Source organism: Monodon monoceros, unplaced genomic scaffold (genome assembly GCF_005190385.1).
Source record: "Monodon monoceros isolate NGI ecotype Baffin Bay Population unplaced genomic scaffold, NGI_Narwhal_1 Super_Scaffold_18, whole genome shotgun sequence".
NCBI lineage: Eukaryota > Metazoa > Chordata > Mammalia > Artiodactyla > Monodontidae > Monodon > Monodon monoceros.
Window position 1 is genome coordinate 102306732 of NW_021703774.1, and position 22781 is coordinate 102329512.

Below are 22781 nucleotides of genomic sequence, written 5' to 3' on the forward strand. Positions count from 1 at the left end.
GAAAGGCTCTTGGTGCTTCAGCCAGGAGTCAGGGCTGTGCCTCTGACGTGGGAGAGCCAACTTCAGGACACTGGTTCACAATAGACCTCCAGCTCCACGTACTATCAAACAGTGAAAATCTCCCAGAGATCTCCATCTCAACACCAAGACCCAGCTTCACTCAACGACCAGCAAGCTACAGTGCTGGACACCCTATGCCAAACAACTAGCAAGACAGGAACACAACCCCATCCATTAGCAGAGAGGCTGCCTAAAATCATAATAAGGCCACAGACACCCCAAAACACACCACCAGACGTGGACCTGCCCACCAGAAAGACAAGATCCACCCTCATCCACCAGAACACAGGCACTAGTCCCCTCCACCAGGAAACCGACAAAACCCACTGAACCAACCTTAGCCACTGGGGACAGACACCAAAAACAACGGGAACTATGAACCTGCAGTCTGCGAAAAGGATACCCCAAACAGTAATATAAGCAAAATGAAAAGACAGAAGAACACACAGTAGGTAAAGGAGCAAGGTAAAAACCCACCAGGCCTAACAAATGAAGAGGAAATAGGCACTCTACCTGAAAAACAATTCAGAATAATGATAGTAAAGATGATCCAAAATCTAGGAAATAGAATAGAGAAAATGCAAGAAACATTTAACAAGGACCTAGAAGAACTAAAGAGGAAACAAGCAAAGATGAACAACACAATAAATGAAATTAAAACTACTCTAGATGGGATCAATAGCAGAATAACTGAGGCAGAAGAACAGATAAGTGACCTGGAAGATAAAATAGTGGAAATAACTACTGGCAGAGCAGAATAAAGAAAAAAGAATGAAAAGACCTGAGGACAGTCTCAGAGACCTCTGGAACAACATTAAATGCACCAACATTCGAATTATAGGGGTCCCAGAAGAAGAAGAGAAAAAGAAAGGGACTGAGAAAATATTTGAAGAGATTATAGTTGAAAACTTCCCTAATACGGGAAAGGAAATAGTTAATCAAGGCCAGGAAGCACAGAGACTCCCAAACAGGATAAATCCAAGGAGAAACACACCAAGACACATATTAATCAAACTATCAAAAATTACAAAGAACAAATATTAAAAGCAGCAAGGGAAAAACAACAAATAACACACAAGGGAATCCCCATAAGGTTAACAGCTGATCTTTCAGCAGAAACTCTGCAAGCCAGAAGGGACTGGCAGGACATATTTAAAGTGATGAAGGGGAGAAACCTACAACCAAGATTACTCTACCCAGGAAGGATTTCATTCAGATCTGATGGAGAAATTAAAACCTTTACAGACAAGCAAAAGCTAAGAGAATTCAGCACCACCAAACCAGCTTTACAAAAAATGCTAAAGGAACTTCTCTAGGCAGGAAACACTAGAGAAGGAAAAGACCTACAATAACAAACCCAAAACAATTAAGAAAATGGGAATAGGAACATACATATCAATAATTACCTTAAATGTAAATAGATTAAATGCTCCCACCAAAAGACACAGACTGGCTGAAGATACAAAACCAAGATCCATATATATGCTGTCTACAAGAGACCCACTTCAGACCTAGGGACACATACAGACTGAAAGTGAGGGGATGGAAAAAGATATTCCATGCAAATGGAAATCAAAAGAAAGCTGGAGTAGCAATTCTCATGTCAGACAAAATAGACTTTAAAATAAAGACTATTACAAGAGACAAAGAAAGACACTACATAATGATCAAGGGATTGATCCAAGAAGATATAATAATTGTAAATATTTATGCACCCAACATAGGAGCACCTCAATACATAAGGCAAATATTAACAGCTATAAAAGGGGAAATTGACAGTAACACATTCATAGTAGGGGACTTTAACACCCCACTTTCATTAATGGACATATCATCCAAAATGAAAATAAATAAGGAAACACAAGCTTTAAATGATACACTAAACAAGATGGACTTAATTGATATTTATAGGACATTCTATCCAAAACAACAGAATACACATTCTTTTCAAGTGCTCATGGAACATTCTCCAGGATAGATCATATCTTGGGTCACAAATCAAGCCTCGGTAAATTTAAGAAAATTGAAATTGTATCAAGTATCTTTTCCGACCACAACGCTATGAGACTAGATATCACTTACAGGAAAAAAATCTGTAAAATATACAAACATGTGGAGGCTAAACAATACACTACTTAATAACCAAGAGCTCACTGAAGAAATCAAAGAGGAAATTTAAAAATACCTAGAAACAAATGACAATGAAAACACGATGACCCAAAACCTATGGGATGCAGCAACAGCAGTTCTAAGAGGGAAGTTTATAGCAATACAATCCTACCTTAAGAAACAAGAAACATCTCAAATAAACAACCTAACCTTACATCTAAAGCAATTAGAGAAAGAACAAAAAAACGCCCAAAGTTAGCAGAAGGAAAGAAATCATGAAGATCAGATCAGAAATAAATGTAAAAGAAATGAAGGAAATGATAGGAAAGATCAATAAAACTAAAAGCTGTTTTTTTGAGAAGATAAAATTGATAAACCATTAGGAGGACTCATCAAGAAAAAAAGGGAGAAGACTGAAATCAATAGAATTAAAAATGAAAAAGGAGAACAACTGACACTGCAGAAATACAAAGGATCATGAGAGATTACAACAAGCAAGTCTATGCCAATAAAATGGACAACCTGGAAGGAATGGACAAATTCTTAGAAATGCACAACCTGCCAAGACTGAACCAGGAAGAAAGAGAAAATATGAACAGACCAATCACAAGCACTGAAATTGAAACTGTGATTAAAAATCTTCCAACAAACAAAAGCCCAGGACCAGATGGCTTCACAGACAAATTCTATCAAACATTTAGAGAAGAGCTAACACCTATCCTTCTCAAACTCTTCCAAAATATAGCAGAGGGAGGAACACTCCCAAACTCATTCTACGAAGGCACCATCACCCTGATACCAAAACCAGACAAAGATGTCACAAAGAAAGAAAACTACAGGCCAATATCACTGATGGACGTAGGTGCAAAAATCCTCAACAAAACACTAACAAACAGAATCCAACAGCACATTAAAACAATCATAAGCCATGATCGGGGGTGGGGAGGACGTTTATCCCAGGAATGCAAGGATTCTTCAATATACGCAAATCAATCAATGTGATACACCATATTAACAAACTCAAGGAGAAAAACCATATGATCATCTTAATAGATGCAGAGAAAGCTTTTGACAAAATTCAACACCGATTTATGCTAAAAACCCTACAGAAAATAGGCATAGAGATAACTTTCCTCAACATAATAAAGTCCATATATGACAAACCCACAGCCAACATCGTCCTCAATGGTGGAAAACTGAAACCATTTCCACTAAGATCAGGAACAAGACAAGGTTGCCCACTCTCACCACAATTATTCAACATAGTTTTGGAAGTCCTAGCCACAGCAATCAGAGAAGAAAAAGAAATAAAAGGAATCCAACTCAGAAAAGAAGAAGTAAAGCTGTCACTGTTTGCAGATGACATGATACTATACATAGAGAATCCTAAAGATGCTACCAGAAAACTACTAGAGCTAATCAATGAATTCGGTAAAGTAGCAGGATACAAAATTAATGCACATAAATCTCTGGCATTGCTATACACTAATGATGAAAAATCTGAAATTGAAATTAAGAAAACACTCCCATTTACCACTGCAACAAAAAGAATAAAATATCTAGGAATAAACCTACCAAAGGAGACAAAAGACCTGTATGCAGAAAATTATAAGACACTGATGAAAGAAATTAAAGATGATACAAATAGATGGAGAGATATACCATGTTCTTGGATTGGAAGAATCAACATTGTGAAAATGACTCTATTATCCAAAAGCAATCTACATGTTCAATGCAATCCCTATGAAACTACCACTGGCATTTTTCACAGAACTAAAACAAAAATTTCACAATTTGTATGGAAACACAAAAGACCCCGAATAGCCAAAGCAATCTTGAGAAGGAAAAACGGAGCTGGAGGAATCAGGCTCCCAGACTTCAGACTATACTACAAAGCTACAGTAATCAAGACAGTATGGTACTGGTACAAAACAGAAATATGGATCAATGGAACAGGATAGAAAGCCCAGAGATAAACCCATACACATATGGTCACCTTATTTTTGATAAAGAAGGCAAAAATATATAATGGAGAAAAGACAGTGTCTTCAATACATGGTGTTGGGAAAACTGGACAGCTACATGTAAAAGAATGAAATTAGAACACTCCCTAACACCATACACAAAAATAAACTCAAAATTGATTAAAGACCTAAATATAAGGTCAGACACTATCAAACTCTTAGAGGAAAACAGAGGCAGAACACTCTATGACATAAATCACAGCAAGATCCTTTTTGACCCACCTCTTAGAGAAATGGAAATAAAAACAAAAATTAAAAAATGGGACCGAATGAAATTTAAAAGCTTTTTGTACAGCAAAGGAAACCATAAACAAAACAAAAAGACAATCCTCAGAATGGGAATAAATACTTGCAAATGAAGCAACTGACAAAGCATTAATCTCCAAAATTTGCAAGCAGCTCATGCAGCTCAATATCAGAAAAACAAACAACCCAATCCAAAAATGGGCAGACGACCTAAATAGACATTTCTTCAAAGAAGATATACAGATTGCCAACAGACACAAGAAAGAATGCTCAACATCATTAATCATTAGAGAAATACAAATAAAAACTACAATGAGATATCATCTCACACCAGTCAGAATGGCCATCATCAAAAAATCTACAAACAATAAATGCTGGAGAGGGTGTGGAGAAAAGGGAACCCTCTTGCACTGTTGGTGGGAATGTAAATTGATACAGCCACTATGGAGAACAGTATGGAGGTTCCTTAAAAAACTAAAAATAGAACTACCATACAACCCAGCAATCCCATCACTGGGCATATACCCTGAGAAAACCATCATTCAAAAAGAGTCATGTACCAAAATGTTCAATGCAGCTCTATTTACAATAGCCCAGAGATGGAAACAACCTAAGTGTCCATCAACAGATGAATGGATAAAGAAGATGGGGCACATATATACAATGGAATATTACTCAACCATAAAAAGAAACAAAATTGAGTTATTTGTAGTGAGGTGGATGGACCTAGAGTCTGTCATACAGAGTGAAGTAAGTCAGAAAGAGAAAAACAAATACCGTACGCTAACACATATATATGGAATCTAAGGAAAAAAAAAAGTCATGAAGAACCTAGGGGCAAGACGGGAATAAAGACACAGACCTACTAGAGAATGGACTTGAGGATATGGGGAGGGGGAAGGGTAAGCTGTGACAAAGTGAGAGAGTGGCATGAACATATATACACTACCAAACATAAAATAGCTAGCTAGTGGGAAGCAGCCGCATAGCACAAGGAGATCAGCTCGGTGCTTTGTGACCACCTGGAAGGGTGGGATAGGGAGGGTGGGAGGGAGGGAGACGCAAGAGGGAAGAGATATGGGAACATATGTATAACTGATTCACTTTGTTATAAAGCAGAAACTAACACACCATTGTAGAGCAATTATACTCCAATAAAGATGTTTTTTAAAAAAAAATGTTACACTATAGCCACCCACTCTCACAGCTGCCTCTAAAAATAAAGGTAATTCCTTAACTGTCATCTGTATGTGGCTGTAGCTCTCTTCTTTTCACCAAAATCTGGTTCCTTATATCTTCTAGAAATGCCTCACAGCACCCTAGTTGTGTTTCCAGTGTGGTTATGGATTTCTTATTATAATTTTTTATCATTGTATATCTTCAGTAATTCTAATAGAACTTTAGAAGACAGTAACTTAAATCCAGTATGCATTTTGATCTGGAACTCTACCCAAATTCATACTTTATATTCATCTAATAACGAAGCTACTTGTAGTTCCCTTCCATATTCCCAGTCACCAGGGAGACCATCTCCCATCTCCATTAACACCGCCTCACCTCTACCCCAATATACTAACTTAAAAAAATTTTTTTTAACGGAAACAGATGAACAATAACTAGGAAAATCAAGAGAGAAAAGTGGGAAGAGACTAGCATGACTGCTTCCAAGGAGCCCTCAAATGGTGGCAGCGCAGACTGAATTCACCACGGCCAAAAATCTGCCCCCAGCCTTGCAGGCTCCCTGATTTTGTTTGCACGCCAAGTAGAGATCCAGCTATCAGGGTAGGAACTATAACTATCAAATAAAGTCAAATTATTAATTTATAACATGAACTGTAAGTCCAAACACTTCTGCCAGCATGACTACTCCATTTTCTGTCCATCAGCATAACGACAATGGATGGCAAACTGTAATAAAACGTTTGCTTGTCGTTAATGCCCCTGAATTGTACACTCAAAAATGGTTAAAGTGGTAAATTTTATGGTATGTATATTTTACATATATAGAGAAAAAAGTCTGTATTCAAAACAAGGACAATTTGGTAGGTGAAGCAAATGTTAAAGAATTTAAGTCTAATAACATGGTAACTTGATACTATCTATCTCTATAGTAAAAACAATCTTGTCAATAAAAATAGAATTCTCAAGTATGTTTTAACATGTAATACTACCAATACTGCCTTTGTAGTTCTTTTATCTATATGTATGTCTGTGACTTTTGGGATACAAATTTCTATAGATATTTTCAGTTATTTTTACCTCAATCTCATTCTTAGAAAGGATATTATATAATTATATATTATATATTATACTACTATAAAATATAAGATATAAATGAGTATATTTTATAATAGTGTGATATTATAAAATACAAATATAATATCTAGATGTTATAATATAGTCTTGGCAACTCTAAGAACCACTCCTGTCTCCTGAAGTAGGATCATAAATTAAAATGTTTATGGGAACAGGCAGTTAATATAAATATGTTAAGGCTGATATATAAGGCCGGAGAAGCAGACAAGGAACAAAACAAAACACGGATGCCACACTAAAAGGATTTGAATATTATACTAGCTGGTAATGAAAGCCAATGAAGGATTTCAAGTAGGAGAATGAAACAAGAGAAAGCTTGTTATATGGAAGAACTACTATTCCTATGACTACAAAATGCTTGTAAGAATTAAATAATCCAGTAAGAGGGGAAAGAACAAAAACAAGGCCCTTTTCTGACTCCTCAGAAGTCTATAAGAGGTCATTCCAATGCTTTTGCAAAATATAATGGAGTCTCTCCCAAACTTATATCAGCTTATTAAAGGACAAAAGCTCCTGCTTTGATATGAGAGTTGCAGGCACTTAAATTTGTTTGAAGGCACTATAAATATTCTCAAATGCAATCACTGACCACTATCATCAGAATCACCTGGGATATTTGTTAAAAACATATCATCACCAAAGAATATGATCTAGTACATCTGGGACACAGATGGTCCCAAACTCTTTTACAAAAATCTAAGAATATCCTTCTTTCCTCAGAAAAGCCTTTTCTAACATTTACGGTACCCATAAATGTTAGAAAGGATGAAGTGTCTGCTAAAGAAACCTGACAGGCATAGGTTACAGAAAATGCAAAGGTCTGGAGATAGGCAAGAGTTTCATTAAAAACCAACAAAAAGCCATCGTACCTAGTGGGGAAAATGACATGATATTAAGTCAGAAAGCTAAACCAGGCCTGAATGCCATGATAAGGAGTTTGGACTGACTGTACGGGAACCAAAAAAAAAAAAACCTCAGGAGACTAACATTATCTGAATTAACATTTTTAAAAGACTATACTTCTGTGTGGAAAACTGAATCCTAGCAAAGTAAGAGTGGAAGCAAGATTAGTTAATAAGCTATTTCAATAGTTCAGGAAAGAGATGATGGTGAATTGAACTGGGGTTGGTAGCAGCAGAGGTAGAAGAGTGGGCAGATAAATTTTGGAAGTAGAAAACATAGACTTTCTTATAGATTGGAGGTAGTGATAAAAAGAGAAGACTACAGGATAGTCCCTAGGCTTCTGGCTTAAACAACTGTGTGTGTTGTATATAAATTTCTTTGGTTATTAGAACTACATGTTTAGCCTTTTCATAAAGAAAACAAATAATACTTGGGTAAGAGAAGTTGAAAGGGTTTTACAGATATTACATAAATCCTTATCACAAAAATATTGAAAATATAAACACTAAGGATCACAAAAATTAGTCTGCCAGCAAACTAAACTGCCCATCGACGGATTATCTGATAAGATATATAAAATTTAAATCTCTGAATAAAGTACAATAACAAAATACTTTATTAATACCCTGCAAATAAGCTAGTCTGAACAAAGGTTTTTACATTTCCGACAAAAATTAATACTTAGATATTCTTCATCTCTCATTCTAAAACATTTACTTAGAAGCTGTTACAGATTCTTGTTATGCAGAATTCCAAAAGTTTCACATATCAATCAAATTACTTGGGACACTTTTTTTTTTTTAGAGCACTCTACTAGTTCCAAAACTGGTTCTATGACCCACACAGATACCAAAATCCACAGATGCTCAAGTCCGTTATATAAAATGGACATAGTATTTGCATATAACCTACGCACATCCTTCCCTACACTTTAAATCATCTCTAGATTACTTTAATGCCGAATTACAATGTGAGTGCTATATAAAATATAAGTGCTATGTAAATTGTTGCCAGTGCTTGGCAAATTCAAGTTTTGCTTTTAGGAAGTTTCTGAAATTCTTTTTTCCCGAATATTTTCGATCTGCAGTTGGTTGAATCTGGGGATGTGAAACCTGGGAATACAGAGGGCCGCCTGCAATTCTAATCTCAAAGGGATCTATTCTTTTACCTTAGCCCTTCTCCCAAATTTTAAAATAAAAGAGAAACAGGAAGGTCCACCAAATCCTATTAGCTTTAAAATCTGAACTCCTGAGCACAAAGGCTCTCTGCAGCCTATTTAAGTAAATACAGACTCCTAGATAGGATCCAAATTTCTCCCGTTTTCAACTAAACTTCTCTTACTTGGCTCCAAATCCCTACAAGCGGATATAAATGTCTACTGGATTTTCCCAGCTTAAAGATAAGCAAATCTAGCCCACAACAATAAACCCAAATTGACCTCAAAAATCTATTTTTAAAAGCTTTGTTGTAGGCAAAAGAGAAATTATCTGTGAAATTCTACAAATGCCCATACATTCATCCCCTTAATGCCTTAAAATTACTTGATATACCCATACGTTCATCCATTCAATGCCTCAAAATTTTGAGAAGATAATTTCACTGGAAGAGTCCCCCTCTCAAAAGAGACCAGAGTAAAGATTCAAATAAGAGCACTACTTTTTTTAGTGACATAGATGGTCATTTGAAAATAGATAATCTATCAATCTTATTTTCTCTTTTAAGTATGAAGCATACAAGCTACAAAAAGGAGAGATAGATTCAAGAGAGAAGTAATTCTTTTTAAAAAAGTGATAGTTTGCTTCTTGCTTCTTCAGCCAAAAACAGGCATGACAAAAGAACTAATAAAGCTATGAAAAATTATTTGTATTCAAATGTATTTCCAAGAAGATTTCAAGATCTGACACAGGCACAGAGAAAAGGAATGAATTAAAACAAATATAGAAAGGTCAGTTACAGACTGACTTCTATTTGAAACATGTTTTAAAATATTTTAATCATACTTAAAAAAAAGTGAAGTACATTTTTTAAATTCAAATCTTCCAATTATCTTAAAACACTTATAAGCTGAACTCATACATTAAGGCAAATCCTGATTTTATATATTCATTTAATTGATGAATTCTGTTTCATTTTTAATTGCTAATCCAGGGAGAGAGTTTTTGTAAAAAACATTTTATTGCTACAAAGGGAAACATGGTCACAAAAAGGCTTCAAGCGTATCTTAACGCAAATTACTATATTCAATGTCCAATGCAGTAAAAAAATACACAGAGCACAAAATACTTGCCCAATTTATCTCTTCTAGGGTAAGTATTCAAAACATTAATGCACACTTGAATATACACTCCCAAGAGCAGCATTTAAGTTCAAATGATTAGAATAGATACACTAACAATACACATCTGTTATCCTCAACACCAATAAAGTAATAAAAATTAAGCTTAAAAATTATACAAACAATTTATTGAATCTATGTTAGGTAGCTATAAAAACTAAACTAAAATAGTCTTACCTTCATTTTATTAAACAAATGCCAAACATTTAGAAATTATACAAAACGAATTATAATCTGTGGAATGCATGCAACATGGGTGTTAACTCTCATTTTAAACTACTGATATTCTTACCCTTTTCCTCATTGGGACAGAAATTTAAAGCTTCTTTTAAAACTGACTAATACCTTATATTTAATTTTCTTCTGGTTGGTCAACGGGGAAGCTGACAGGCTCTTCCTTTGCTTCTTCTTCCTCTACATCCCCTACTCCCTCTCCTTCTCCCTCTCCTTCCTCCACTGCCCCTACTTCCCCCTCTCCCTCTACGTCCCCTCCTTCCTCTGTGTCCCCCACTCCTTCTACTCCTCCACCTTCTCCCACTTCCTCTACTTCCTCCACTTCTTCTACTTCCTCTACTTCCCCCACTTCCTCTTCTTCTTCCTCCTCTTCCTCTTCCTCTTCTTCAATAGGTTCATCAATCTTTTCCTCCTCCTCCTCATCTCCTTCTATTTGCTGATCTTGAGAATGATCTTGAATTTCAAAGGGATTCTCACCCTAAAAACATGAAAAACAATAGCTTTTAAAGTCAGCACATTCATTTTTTATCAGTGAGATTTTTATTTGCTATACCATTAAAAATAAACAATATTTTAAACTTTTAATTTCAACTTATAACAAATTCATTTAATATTTGTTGAGTACTTATTTCATACCAATGTGGGTATATAAATTCCTGAAGTCATTACTTTATACTCCATAAAACAAAGCAGATGAAGATTTATGTTCTACTTAATTACATCAATATTCAATGCACTACTGTTACAAGTTCTCTTTACAAAATTCAAATGAAAATCAAGCACTTTTAAAAACTCAAATGAAAATCAGAAACGTATTAGGTATCATGCCTTACTTTTTAAAAAAAAACAGACATCTTTAATTCACTAAATGTTCACAGATACAATTTTAATATTTTAATTTATTTAAATACTTAAATTATGTGTCTGGATGATGTCTCATAAATTGGAGCATATTAGAAGGCTATATTAATGATGTAAGAAATGAAGAGGCAATGAAGGTTTTTAAAGCAGGAAAGTATAAGATGGTACTACACTTTAAGATATCCCAGGTAGGAAGATGCAGGATGAATGGAAGTAGCAAGAGAAGAAATACTAGTGAGGGGGCTACTCTAATAGCCCAGGAAAGGAAAGGGTAAAAGATGTAGTGACACTATTACCAGAATGGATAAATTAAGATGGGGAAAGAGAAGCAGGTATATGCTATATATAATTGGAATTTAAGATGTCTAAATGTCCAATAGGCAACGATAAATCTGCAACTAAAAAAGAGAAGAGACTTCAAAATAAGATATTTAGATTTGTGAATTGCCTGAACAGAGTGAATAGTGAAGCCAGGTCTTAAATAGGAAAGCCCAGGGTAGGGCTGAGGAAGTAAGTAGAAAAAAAGGGCTGAGAATAAAACCTATGGAAAAGGCTTGTACATGGGGACAGAAGTTAGAAAAGGAATACTCAATGCAGGAAGAAACCCAGGATAGTAAAATATCATCTGGCAAAACAAAGTTTCAAGAATAAGTCAACAGATCAACAGTGTCAAATGATTCAAACAGGTAGCAGAAAAGAACTGAAAAAGTTCACTAAAGCTGATAAATATTAAACTGAGTAAGGGTACTTAAAGGATTTATTATACTATTCCCTTTACTTTTGTATGTTTAAAATAATAAACAATAAAATGTTAAAATTTTTAATTTGAAAATTAAGTCACTGGTAATCTTAGAAAGAAGAGTTTCAAAAGTATGATGTAAATGGAAGTTGGACAGCAATGACTGCCCAAGAATGAATCTGCACAATTTCCTCCTAAGCTCTCAAAACATACAGGCCCAGACCCCATACTCCAATATTTTAATTTAATCAAGTACTGGAGCTCTTGCTAAAAGCACAAATTCCTGAATTAGTTTCAGACCTAAACTTTCTGAATCAAAGTGTCCAGGAAAGAAGTCTGGTAATCTGCATATTTAAGAAAGATTTAGGGAGATCTTTATCGGAGAAGTTTGAGAAACCCTAATTCAGAAGGTCTTTTATAAGGGGCCTGGGTAGCTTTTTTATTTGATTTTAGCTTCACAGGGAATTCTAATCACACATCTCCAATTGGGAAATACTAGATTAAAGAGTGAATAATATATAGGAAGCAAAGAGCATAATGCAGGTTAATTACCTTTTCAAATATGATAGTAAGAAAAGAGATAAGATAAGAAGGGCTAGAGTCTAGGAAAAGTCAAGTCACTTTTAGTTTAGGGAACTCATAAGCATGTCTCTTTGGGGAAGAATAGTAAGATAATAAACAGGAAAAAAAATCAGATGAAAGTAAGGAGAGAGACTGATGAAAGAACAACACAGATGAAGGGCAAAAAAAGAGTGTTTTCCTTCACAAACAGTAAGGGTGAGAAAAAAGATACATAATTCTAAAGTAAAAAGGAGAAAAGTTATAGAGTTCACATCTAACGGTCCAACCTCCCTAAAGCAAGAGAAAAGATAAGAATATGGTAAGTGAAGGGAGTAAGAATGAAATCCGGATATGTGAAGAGTGGAAAGTTTGAAATAGTCACTACAGGAAGCACGTTACATTGACTGATAATAAGTAAAATTATCGTGAATTGCAGTGAAAATCTGGCAAACATAGTACTGGCATAATTCCATGATATTTTTAGCAAGAAAGACAGGAAAGCTAACCATAAATGGCAGAGTTAAGAACTGGTAAGTGGTAGAACAATTAAGTAAAGAATTTTAGAATGGCAGCACTGCATTGTCGTAAGGGCTAACCATGAGTGTCCAGGCCAGGGAGTGAAGGCAGAATAAGATGATATAGCTGGAGAAGTGGGAGAAATTGATGAACTGATTATTTCACGGGGCAGATTAAAAAAGGTATTTTGTCATTCTGAGAGCACTTACAGATGAAAGTGTTTTAAAGCCATGACCAGAGATGATTATGAGCAGAGGATTTCTGCAGACATCTAGAACAGCTAGAAACAGAGCAGACAGCAGGGAACAGAGCAGACAGGAATGCTGGACAAAAAATGCTGGACAAAGGACATCACTGAGTCATGTGACACCAGTGCGTCTTGAATTTTAACATGTATATAAATCAACTGGGATCTTGTTAAAATGAAGATTCTTATTCAACAGGCCCGGATATGAACTGAAACTGTATTTCTAATGAGCTCCCAGGTGATGTCAATACTGCTGGATCCTTGGATCATATGGAGTAACAAGGTTCTACAAGAGTTCTCCTCAGTTCAGGTACTTTCTCCACAAGATGCACATGAGCAAGACACTCCCACTTAATGATGTCTCCCATTCCATGAAGTGACTCTAAAGTGTAGCCTGAAAACCCTACACAGAAATTCTAATTTGTATTCTTCTCTCATTAAAAATTACTTTCATACATCAATAGAAACCATTAACTTCTCAAAAGTTTATGATACAGCAAGGATAAAAAGTTTAATATTTCCTAATTTAGCTATGGTGCTTTAATCTTTCTGATGCCATATCTCCCACAAAACTGGATTTCAATTAGGGCTGCATTCACCTTTTAAAAGTGGTGTCAAGAGTGCAGTAAACAGTGCCAAATAGGACAAATCAGAAAACAGGGCCCTCACGAACAAGCTGAAAGAACTGAGATTTATTCAGCTTGGAAGTCATCTGGTTGAGGAATAATTTAATGATCACTAAATATATATATTTATATTAGATACACATATATAACAATTTAATGATCATCAAATAGTACCTATTAATCACAAGAGCCAAAATAAAACTTCTCTAATTTATAAAATATTTAGTTACTAATGTAAATAACACTTTTGTAAATCTTCAACATAACAGGCTCACTTCAGTGCAGGATGATTTTAAATGAGGTATTATTTTATAAAGACTCAAAAACTAACCTTTAAAAATTTCTATTAATTTCCTGAATAATAAGTTTCTTATTTATACAATAAGTGCTCATAATATATAAAGAAGGATTACTGGAATAATATATGTCAAAAATCCTGAGAAGCAGTAGGCCAGGTATACCTAACTGTTCACCTCTGAGTTTCCTAACATGAGAAGCAAACCTCTTTCCTCCTGGCCTCCTGATTCTATGAGGGAGCTTTTTTCTGAAGCAACATATCTGATCTTCCTATGAAAAACAGAACACAAGGAAGAGGAATGACTTATCTAATTGGTATGCTTAGAAAAAGAAATACAAATTGGATACATCATTCCTCTTTGGAATTTCTCTTTGCTCGGAAGACCCAAAAGAGGGGAAAGAAGGGATTGAGTTGGGCATCAAGACCCTCTTTTGCGTCTTCTTAGCAACAGAAAGGGTACATTCTACTCTGTTCTATGCCATGTGATAGACTAGGAGAACCCTGTTGCTGTCCAGCTGAACCAGTAACAGAAGTTGGGGGGAGGTGAGTCTGTCTAGGAGTGAAATACTAGACTATCTAAGACATATCCACCAAGTCACTCTTTTTTTAAAAAATCAAGGGTAATATTGGGTCTGACATTTGGGTCTTCTATCAGACTCCCGTGTATCTCTCAAATGACCCAGAGCTAGAAAGGCGATGAGAAAGGAATGGCTTATTGCTCCCTCCCCCAATAAATCCCAATAATTAGGAAAAAAGGTATTTTTTTACCTATATGTACAATATTAAGTAAAATTCTCCTCATTTTGTATATTAAACATCACAAAGAGTTACCATATCATCATTTAACTATTACAATACTACAATATAACCTAAAGTTTTTGCACTAAAATCTTACCTTAATAAAACGTTCATATCGCGCCTTCACTATTGGATTATTTAAAATGCTTGTAGCAGTCAAGACACTCTCTCTTTTTATTTGTTCCTTATAAGCCTATGAAAAACAGAACACAGAGATACTTGAAAGCCATGCCATGAAAAATATTTCCTTAATTAAAATGACTGCATGCTCGAATCCTTAGTATTAAATGACTTATTTTCTGGCAAATTAAGCTATAAAGCAACAACAGCTACTGTGACCACAATCTAAATCATCTATGAATTAAAACAATGAAGATTCAAAAAGCCAATCAACTTCAGCAAAAAACACTTAGTCACTAAACACTCTAAGTCTGGGTCTACTAAACAGTTGCTTTCTCTCCTTTTCACTCTACATCCAACTCCCCCAGCCCCGGCTACTCCAACTGTTCATTTTCATGCTATCAAAAAAAAGAAAGACTAATTTTTCATACTGCTAGAGTAATTAGTCTTTCTCTGGGCTGTAAATAGTACAAGAATGTATTATACAAAGGAGGAAAGGTAATAAAATGGAATGTCTAATTGCCAAAAAGGTGTCAAGGGAATATCAAAAAAGAGAAAGGACAAAGATTTAAAAAAAGATTGTACGTGCTCAAAGTGGCTAAAAAAATCTGAGTTAAATGAGGTTCACGTCAATACAAAATATGAATTTAAGACTCAGGAATGCTCTATTTAAAACTTAAGTCTTTAATATTTGAATTTTTAAATTTGCTTTTCAAATAAACTAATTTCTCACAAAGTAAATATTTTTATTTGAAATAAATTTGACTAAATAAAACCAACACAGAAGCAGAAATATACTAATCAAGAAGAAAATAGTAAATTTTTCCTAGAATTTTTGAGTAAATTCTACTCAAAACATAACAATACATAGTAACTGGTAATCCTACTTTTTAAATTTATTTTTCCCAGTCATCAAAATGTATGCTATAATCAAGTCTTTCTTTTTTGTTCTAAAATACACAAACACACACTCATAAAATCATTTTGTACCACGTTAAAAAAATGTTAACAAAAAAAAAACGTTCAACAGCTATGATTTCCTGAATACTTACTATGTGCCAGGCACTACTTTAAGTGTCTTTTATATTTTAATTAACCTAATCCTTAATCAGTCACATAAGAGAAGAGAGATTATCCATCCTCATTTTATAGATAAGGAAACTTAGACAAAGAAAAGTTTATTACTTGCTTAACACATGTATGTACTGAACCAGGATTCAGAGAAGTCTTGCTCCAGAGCCCACAATACTACACTTAACCACTATATCACACTAAGTACCTTTACAGTAATTCACTCATGAGATTAATTGGATTGTACACAAGTACGTAGGTGTGAAACAACAGCCTTTAAACAGCAATAAGGGATTAATGAACAATTCAATGACTTCAATAAGACAAATTAAAACTTGCCTGCTTCCCTTTGATATGATCAGGAGATTTTAAGTGCTGCTGAACTGAGCTATGTAAAGCAGGGATATACACACTGCAAGCACTGCAGTGAACAGTCTCTACTTTCATCATGTGGTCATCTGCAGTAACACCTACAAAAGAAATACAACTATTAATAAGAAAAGTAATGATTCACATACTTCTGACAAATCAAGTTTTCACTATTTCATTTCCATGATTATTTATGCCCCTTATTCCAAAAAAAGGATCAGAGTATATAGGTAGAGTTCTTTTGCCATATCTCATTTATCTGCATATATAGATTGAAAACTATATGGATAAAAGATTAAAATTATAAAGTATAATTACATTATATTTCCTAATCATGTTATATATAATGATGCTCTGAGGTCTATAAGTCCAACCCCCAAAAATATAATATATAAAATAAAAAAGCTGATTTTCTAGTAAAATAAGAATTTCCATGCTTATGAATGTGGGTGGGTAGGGATCGTAAAAATATGTCAAAATTGTATTTATAAGGAACAAAAACATATGTTAGATCTTAAAAATGGTGACTGAGGTGTATTACAGGTGAAGGCTACTTTATATGTTTTTAACACCTATTTTGTTGATTTCTGCACATCCCAATAGAGTAGCAGCTTTGGCTACCTGGCTTATCACTGCATGTTTGGCTCTTAGCAACAGTGCCTGACACATAATAGGACCTCAGTAAATATGTTAAATTAATAAGTTATATGTATATTCACAGGAATTTTCTTTAAACGCTGCACATGAAAAACTGTTGGGAACACACCAGTCTCCTTGGAATTATATCACTTTTAAAGAACCATGTATTTTTTTATGTTGAAAAAATTGACTTGGCTCTTCCTTTGGGCAACTGAACTTATCATGTCATTCAATTAAGAAAACAGTAGACAACATGTAGCTTCAATTCAATAAAAAGATCCCCATGATCTTATATTTCATTCTTGAAGTAACATTTTAAGGTACTAGTTACTGTGACCATCTGTATCTGCTGGTTGCACATCTGCAGATTCAACCAACCATGGCTGAATTTTTTTTTTTTTTTTTGCGATATGCGGGCCTCTCACTGTTGTGGCCTCTCCCGTTGCGGAGCACAGGCTCCGGACGCGCAGGCTCAGCGGCTATGGCTCACGGGCCAGCCGCTCCGCGGCATGTGGGATCTTCCAGGACCGGGGCACGAACCCGTGTCCCCTGCATTGGCAGGCGGACTCTCAACCACTGCGCCACCAGGGAAGCCCCATGGCTGAATTTTTAAAATAGAAAATATTTAATACTCCAATAAAGATGTTAAAATATATATATATATTTAAAAATAAAAAGGTAGAAAATATTTTTAAAAAATTCCAGAAAGTTGCATAAAGCACAATTCCATGCTGACAACTATTTACACAGCATTTATATTGTATTAAGTATCATAAGTAATCCAGAGATGATTTAAGGTATGTAAGAGGACATGTATCGTTTATATGCAAATACTACACCCATTTTACATAAGGGACTTGAGCATGATGGACTTTGTTATCTGCAGGGAAGTCCTAGAACCAATCTCCGTCAGATACATAAATACAACTGTCTATGCAAGGGAAGGATATAAGAGAAAATGGCACTTTCCAGGAATTACAAGTAATTCAATATGGCTGGGGCACAGACTACAAAGAAGGGATGACAGGGAAAAACAGCAGGGCCTAGATCATGAACAGCTTTGTGTGCCATGTCTAGGAATCTGAACTTTATTCTGTGGAGGATGGGGAAGCCACTGAAAATTCCTGAAGTAATAAAATCATGCAGTAAAATTAAAGATAAGAAAGACTAAAAGTAAGGAAACTGGATAGAAGGATACTGTAACTGCCAAAAGAACAGATAAAGCTTTGAACGAATTCAATATTTAAAGAGGAAATAAAGAAACAGACTTGGTACATATTTAAAAGATAGAACCGACAGAACACAATGCTACAGACATAGTAAAGGTAAGTACTAAGATTAACTTCAAAGTTCTGGTTTTGATGATGGGGCCACTTTCCAAGATAAATGAGGAGATATCTGTTAAGTTTTTGTTTTGTTTTCTTTTGGGGGTGGAGGACGCTCAAGGGGAGGATAAATTTTTTGGATATGTTCACTTTGTGAGACTGCTAAAGAGAGACATCAGTAGGCAGTTACATGTAGGAGATTAGAGTTAGAAGAGAACTGTGTTTAAGATATAGGTCTATAAATAATCAACATATAGATGTTGATTTAAACTCTGTATGTAAATTAATTCATCAGGAAGATATATAAAGAGAGATGATAATGGGACTGACAATACTGAAAAATACCAACTTCCAAAAGCTCAGTAGAGAAAGAAAAGCACAAAGAATAAAAATGACAAGGGGGGCTTCCCTGGTGGCGCAGTGGTTGAGAGTCCGCCTGCTGATGCAGGGGACACGGGTTCGTGCCCCGGTCCGGGAAGATCCCACATGCCGCAGAGCAGCTGGGCCCATGAGCCATGGCCGCTGAGCCTGCGCGTCCGGAGCCTGTGCTCCACAATGGGAGAGGCCACAACAGTGAGAGGCCCGTACCGCAAAACAAAAACAAAAACAAACAAAAAAAAAATGAAAAGGGAATAAAGAAAACATCAGGGCACTGAGATACCACAGAAACCAAGGGAGGAAACAGATTCACAAAGAATACAGTTATCAGTGGAAAATGTTGCAGAAGAAAGATAATGATTCAAAAGAACATACTGAAGTTGGTGTTGGTAACCTCTGTCATAGAAGTTTCAGTAGACTAATGGTAGCAGAAACTTGTCTGCTGTGAGTAAAGTAATAAATGAGAATAAAAAAGAGAGACCAGTGTGGACTATGCTTAAAGAAGTGTGGTTGTTTAAACAGAAAGGCAGGTTTTAGAGGAACTAGTGTCTATGTTTTTTTCTTCTCCTTTGGGGCTTATGAGAAGGGATAAGAGAGACAGAGGACATACAGAAGTACAGGTGGCCCTCTGTATCCATGGCTTTTGCATCCATGGACACTGGAGAGCCAACTATGGGACTTGAGCATCTGCAGATTTTGGTACCCGAAGCAGGTCCTGAAACCAATCTCTCTTGGAACCTAGGGACAACTGTATCTTCCATGTGGAGGCAAAGCTGTTTTCCTCTATGAAGGAAATGAAGTGAAAGACGTAAGGGCAGGTAGTGATAAATTTGTAAGCATGAGAACAGGAATCAAAGGATTCCATTTCTGATAACCCACTCAGGCCTACCACATATGACTATCTACTATATCACTCTATTGCAGCGGTCCCGAACCTTTTTGGCCCCCAGGACCGGTTTTGTGGAAGGCAATTTTTCCATGGACGGGGTGGAGGGGGGGATGGTTTTGGGATGTTTCATGTAATACATTTATTGTGCACTTTATTTCTATTACTATTACATTGTAATATATAATGAAATTATATAACTCACCATAATGCAGAAACAGTGGGAGCCCTGAGCTTGTTTTTGCTTGTCACTCACTGATAGGGTTTTGATATGTCTGTAAGCAATTGATTTATTATGGTCTCTGTGCAAACCTCTCTGCTAATGATAATCGGTACTTGCAGCTGCTCCCCAGCACTAGCATCACCACCTCAGCTCCCCCTCAGATCATCAAGCATTAGATTCTCACAAGGAGCGTGCAACCTAGATCCCTCGCATGCGTAGCTCACTGTAGGGTTCGAGCTCCTATGAGAATCTAATGCCGCTGCTGATCTAACAGGAGGAGGAGCTCAAGCGATAACGCAAGCGATGGGGAATGGCTGTAAATACAGATGAAACTTTGCTCACTTGCCCGCCGCTCACCTCCTGCTATGCAACCTGGTTCCTAACAGGACACAGACCAGTACTGGTCCATGGCTCAGGGGCTGGGGACCCCTGCTCTAATGGGCATCATTTACACTGAAATAGGTTATGATATGTAAAATATATAAGTAAATTTCTAAATTAATTTGTTTAAATACTTACCTTCCATAACATCTTTTTCAATTATTTTGACTACTTCTGTTTGATTATTTGTCTGTTGCTTACGAATAGATGTTTTCTTGAATTTATTTACCATACATTCCTAGAAAACAAAATAGGAAGAATCCAAAAAGTTTTCAGTGAGCACATAGTATAGGCCCAGCACCATGCTTGGCCTATGGAAGACAACAATATCTGTTATATAAGAACTAGTAAATGTTCTCAAGGAGCTTACAATTTAGTTGGAAAGACTAATATAAAGTACCAGGAAACTACAAAAAGTATTTACTTTTCAAGATGTATTTTAGGTACATAGAGAGAGATCGAAGACAGCTGATAGGCAAGAGATCGTCTCAGGACAGGTGAATATGAAAGTCCTAAATAACAGTTAGGAACCAGTTAAACAAAATTACAGAAAGAAATTTTAATTAAGGTACACAATTCTGCAAGGATATAGAGGAGTAAATGATCCCTGTACTTCTAACCTTCTAACAACTCCATCTCTTTTGCCCAAACTAATTGTATGTACAGTTAGCAGTCCAGATCCAGCCCTGGCCCCAACTATCCACCCCTTCTCCAAGCCACTTCTGCCTACACCATCACGCTGGGGCCTTCCACTCAATAGTGTCATCTGTTTAAGTGTGAGTGTGTTCAATTTGCAATTATTGTTAGTTCACTGAGGGGAGTGTCTTTGTCTTCAGTGCCTGAACAGCACCTTCCGTAAGTATTCAAGAAAAACTGTTGAACTGATGACCACATTCTGATAATATAAAGGACACTAATCAAACACCAGGCTCTCTGGCTCTGAATTCAGACTTCCATTTATTGAAAGTCACTGAACTGCTCTGAGCATGATCTTTTAGGATAAAGAGGAGTTAGTATAAGGCTGAAATGAAATATGAAGAAAAGTACCCAGCACAACACCAGGTACACAGAAGACTGTTAATAGATGATAGCTGATTCTGTATCAATAAACAGCTGTTAAAGGAATTTTTTCCTGACACCTCTGCCAGAAACTACTGTGAAAAATGTACTCTCAAATAACAAATCTAAAATCTATGAAAGAGGAATTCACATATACTTCTGAGCTAATTTTAAAACAACTTTCTTTAAGTGAATAGTAAATTAAATTCTTAGAAACATACAATGGGAGAAAGATGGGAAACTATGAAAATATAAGAAATTCAAATGTCAGATAAAGTGCTTCTCACTTCAAAAGCAGCTACTTACATGCAAAAATTCCATAACTACTTTATCGAATTTGGTTTGTTTTTGAATATGATCTAATGTTTCCTGGTGTGAAGAACTTTCCAGATGTAGTTCAATATCTTTTTCTTCAAACGTTCGAAATTTACAAAATGAACATGTGAATGCCATTCTGTAAGGGAAAAAAAAGGTTTTTCTTTAAATATTACCTTATTTACTTAGAAAGAGCTCATAAGACTATACCAATGAAATTAATTTTCCCAGCATAAATGATTTCCTCTCTTCCATTTAATGGTTGATTTAAATTTAGCTTAAGTCAGAAAAAGATAGTATCTAAGTACCTGTCTGGACACCGTTATTATACCAATTGGCATCGCTGGCCCACACTGGAGCTTCTGGGTATGAAAGATGGATCAATGAATCTACTTAATCTAATCCTAAACTATCCACTTCAAGTCTAGATCAGTTAGAAAGCCAGAGCAAACTTCAAGCAGTATCAAGTTCTGAAGTTCTACTACTTATTTTACACTCTGTTCCATCCTCAAGCTTCCAAACCACTAAAGTAGTGACAACAAAGCCAGGTGGAACATCAGACAACTATAATTCTCTCTGTTAGAGCTCTTGGATGATCAAAAGTCCTGCCCTGTAAAAATCACTTCAGGATGACTAATCAGCCTGGACTGGACAAATGCACTCATTTAGAAGCTCAGGAGCCACTCCAGAATGAATTTTCCCTTTTTCTGCCATTTAATTATTCCTACCTCATATATTCTTGTTACTTCCTTTTCCTCGAATTATGACACTAGTTTCCTAATTGGTTTCTTTGCCTCTAGTCTCCATTTTCCAATTAATTCCTTACAGTACTATTATATTTATTTCCCTGGGTAAGAGTATAGGATCTGATATCTACTGCTGGGTTTATGTCCTAGCACCCTTATGTGACCTCAGGCAACTTAACTTATCTGGGCCTTGGTTTTCTTATCTTAGTAAGATGAAAACCCTCATAGAGGTGTTTGAGCATCCTCAGATTTTGGTATTTGAGGGTCGGGTGGGGGTCGGGTAGGAGGGGTGGTGCTCCTAGAATCAATCCACTGTGTGATGACTGTAAATATCAAAAAATCAAAATCATTCCTATATATCTTTTTTTTTTTTTTTTGTCTCTGTTGTGTCTTTGT

At 35.7% G+C, this 22781-nt stretch overlaps 1 protein-coding gene across 3 annotated transcripts in view; it reads right to left on the minus strand.

Moving 5' to 3' along the window:
* Positions 1-9700: 9700 nt before the first annotated feature.
* The window catches only part of ZNF326 (zinc finger protein 326), a 36627-nt gene continuing 23546 nt past the window's right edge, over positions 9701-22781 (minus strand). For 2 of the 3 annotated variants that reach the window (XM_029229605.1, XM_029229607.1), the window contains 5 exons: positions 21631-21778; positions 20404-20503; positions 16404-16534; positions 14971-15066; positions 9701-10705 (listed from right to left, as the gene is read on the minus strand). In XM_029229605.1, the coding sequence (XP_029085438.1) occupies positions 10346-10705; positions 14971-15066; positions 16404-16534; positions 20404-20503; positions 21631-21778 (835 nt within the window). In that variant the 3' untranslated portion in view covers positions 9701-10345. The remainder of the gene's footprint in view (positions 10706-14970; positions 15067-16403; positions 16535-20403; positions 20504-21630; positions 21779-22781) is intronic. The other variant, XM_029229604.1, reaches the window with a different exon arrangement.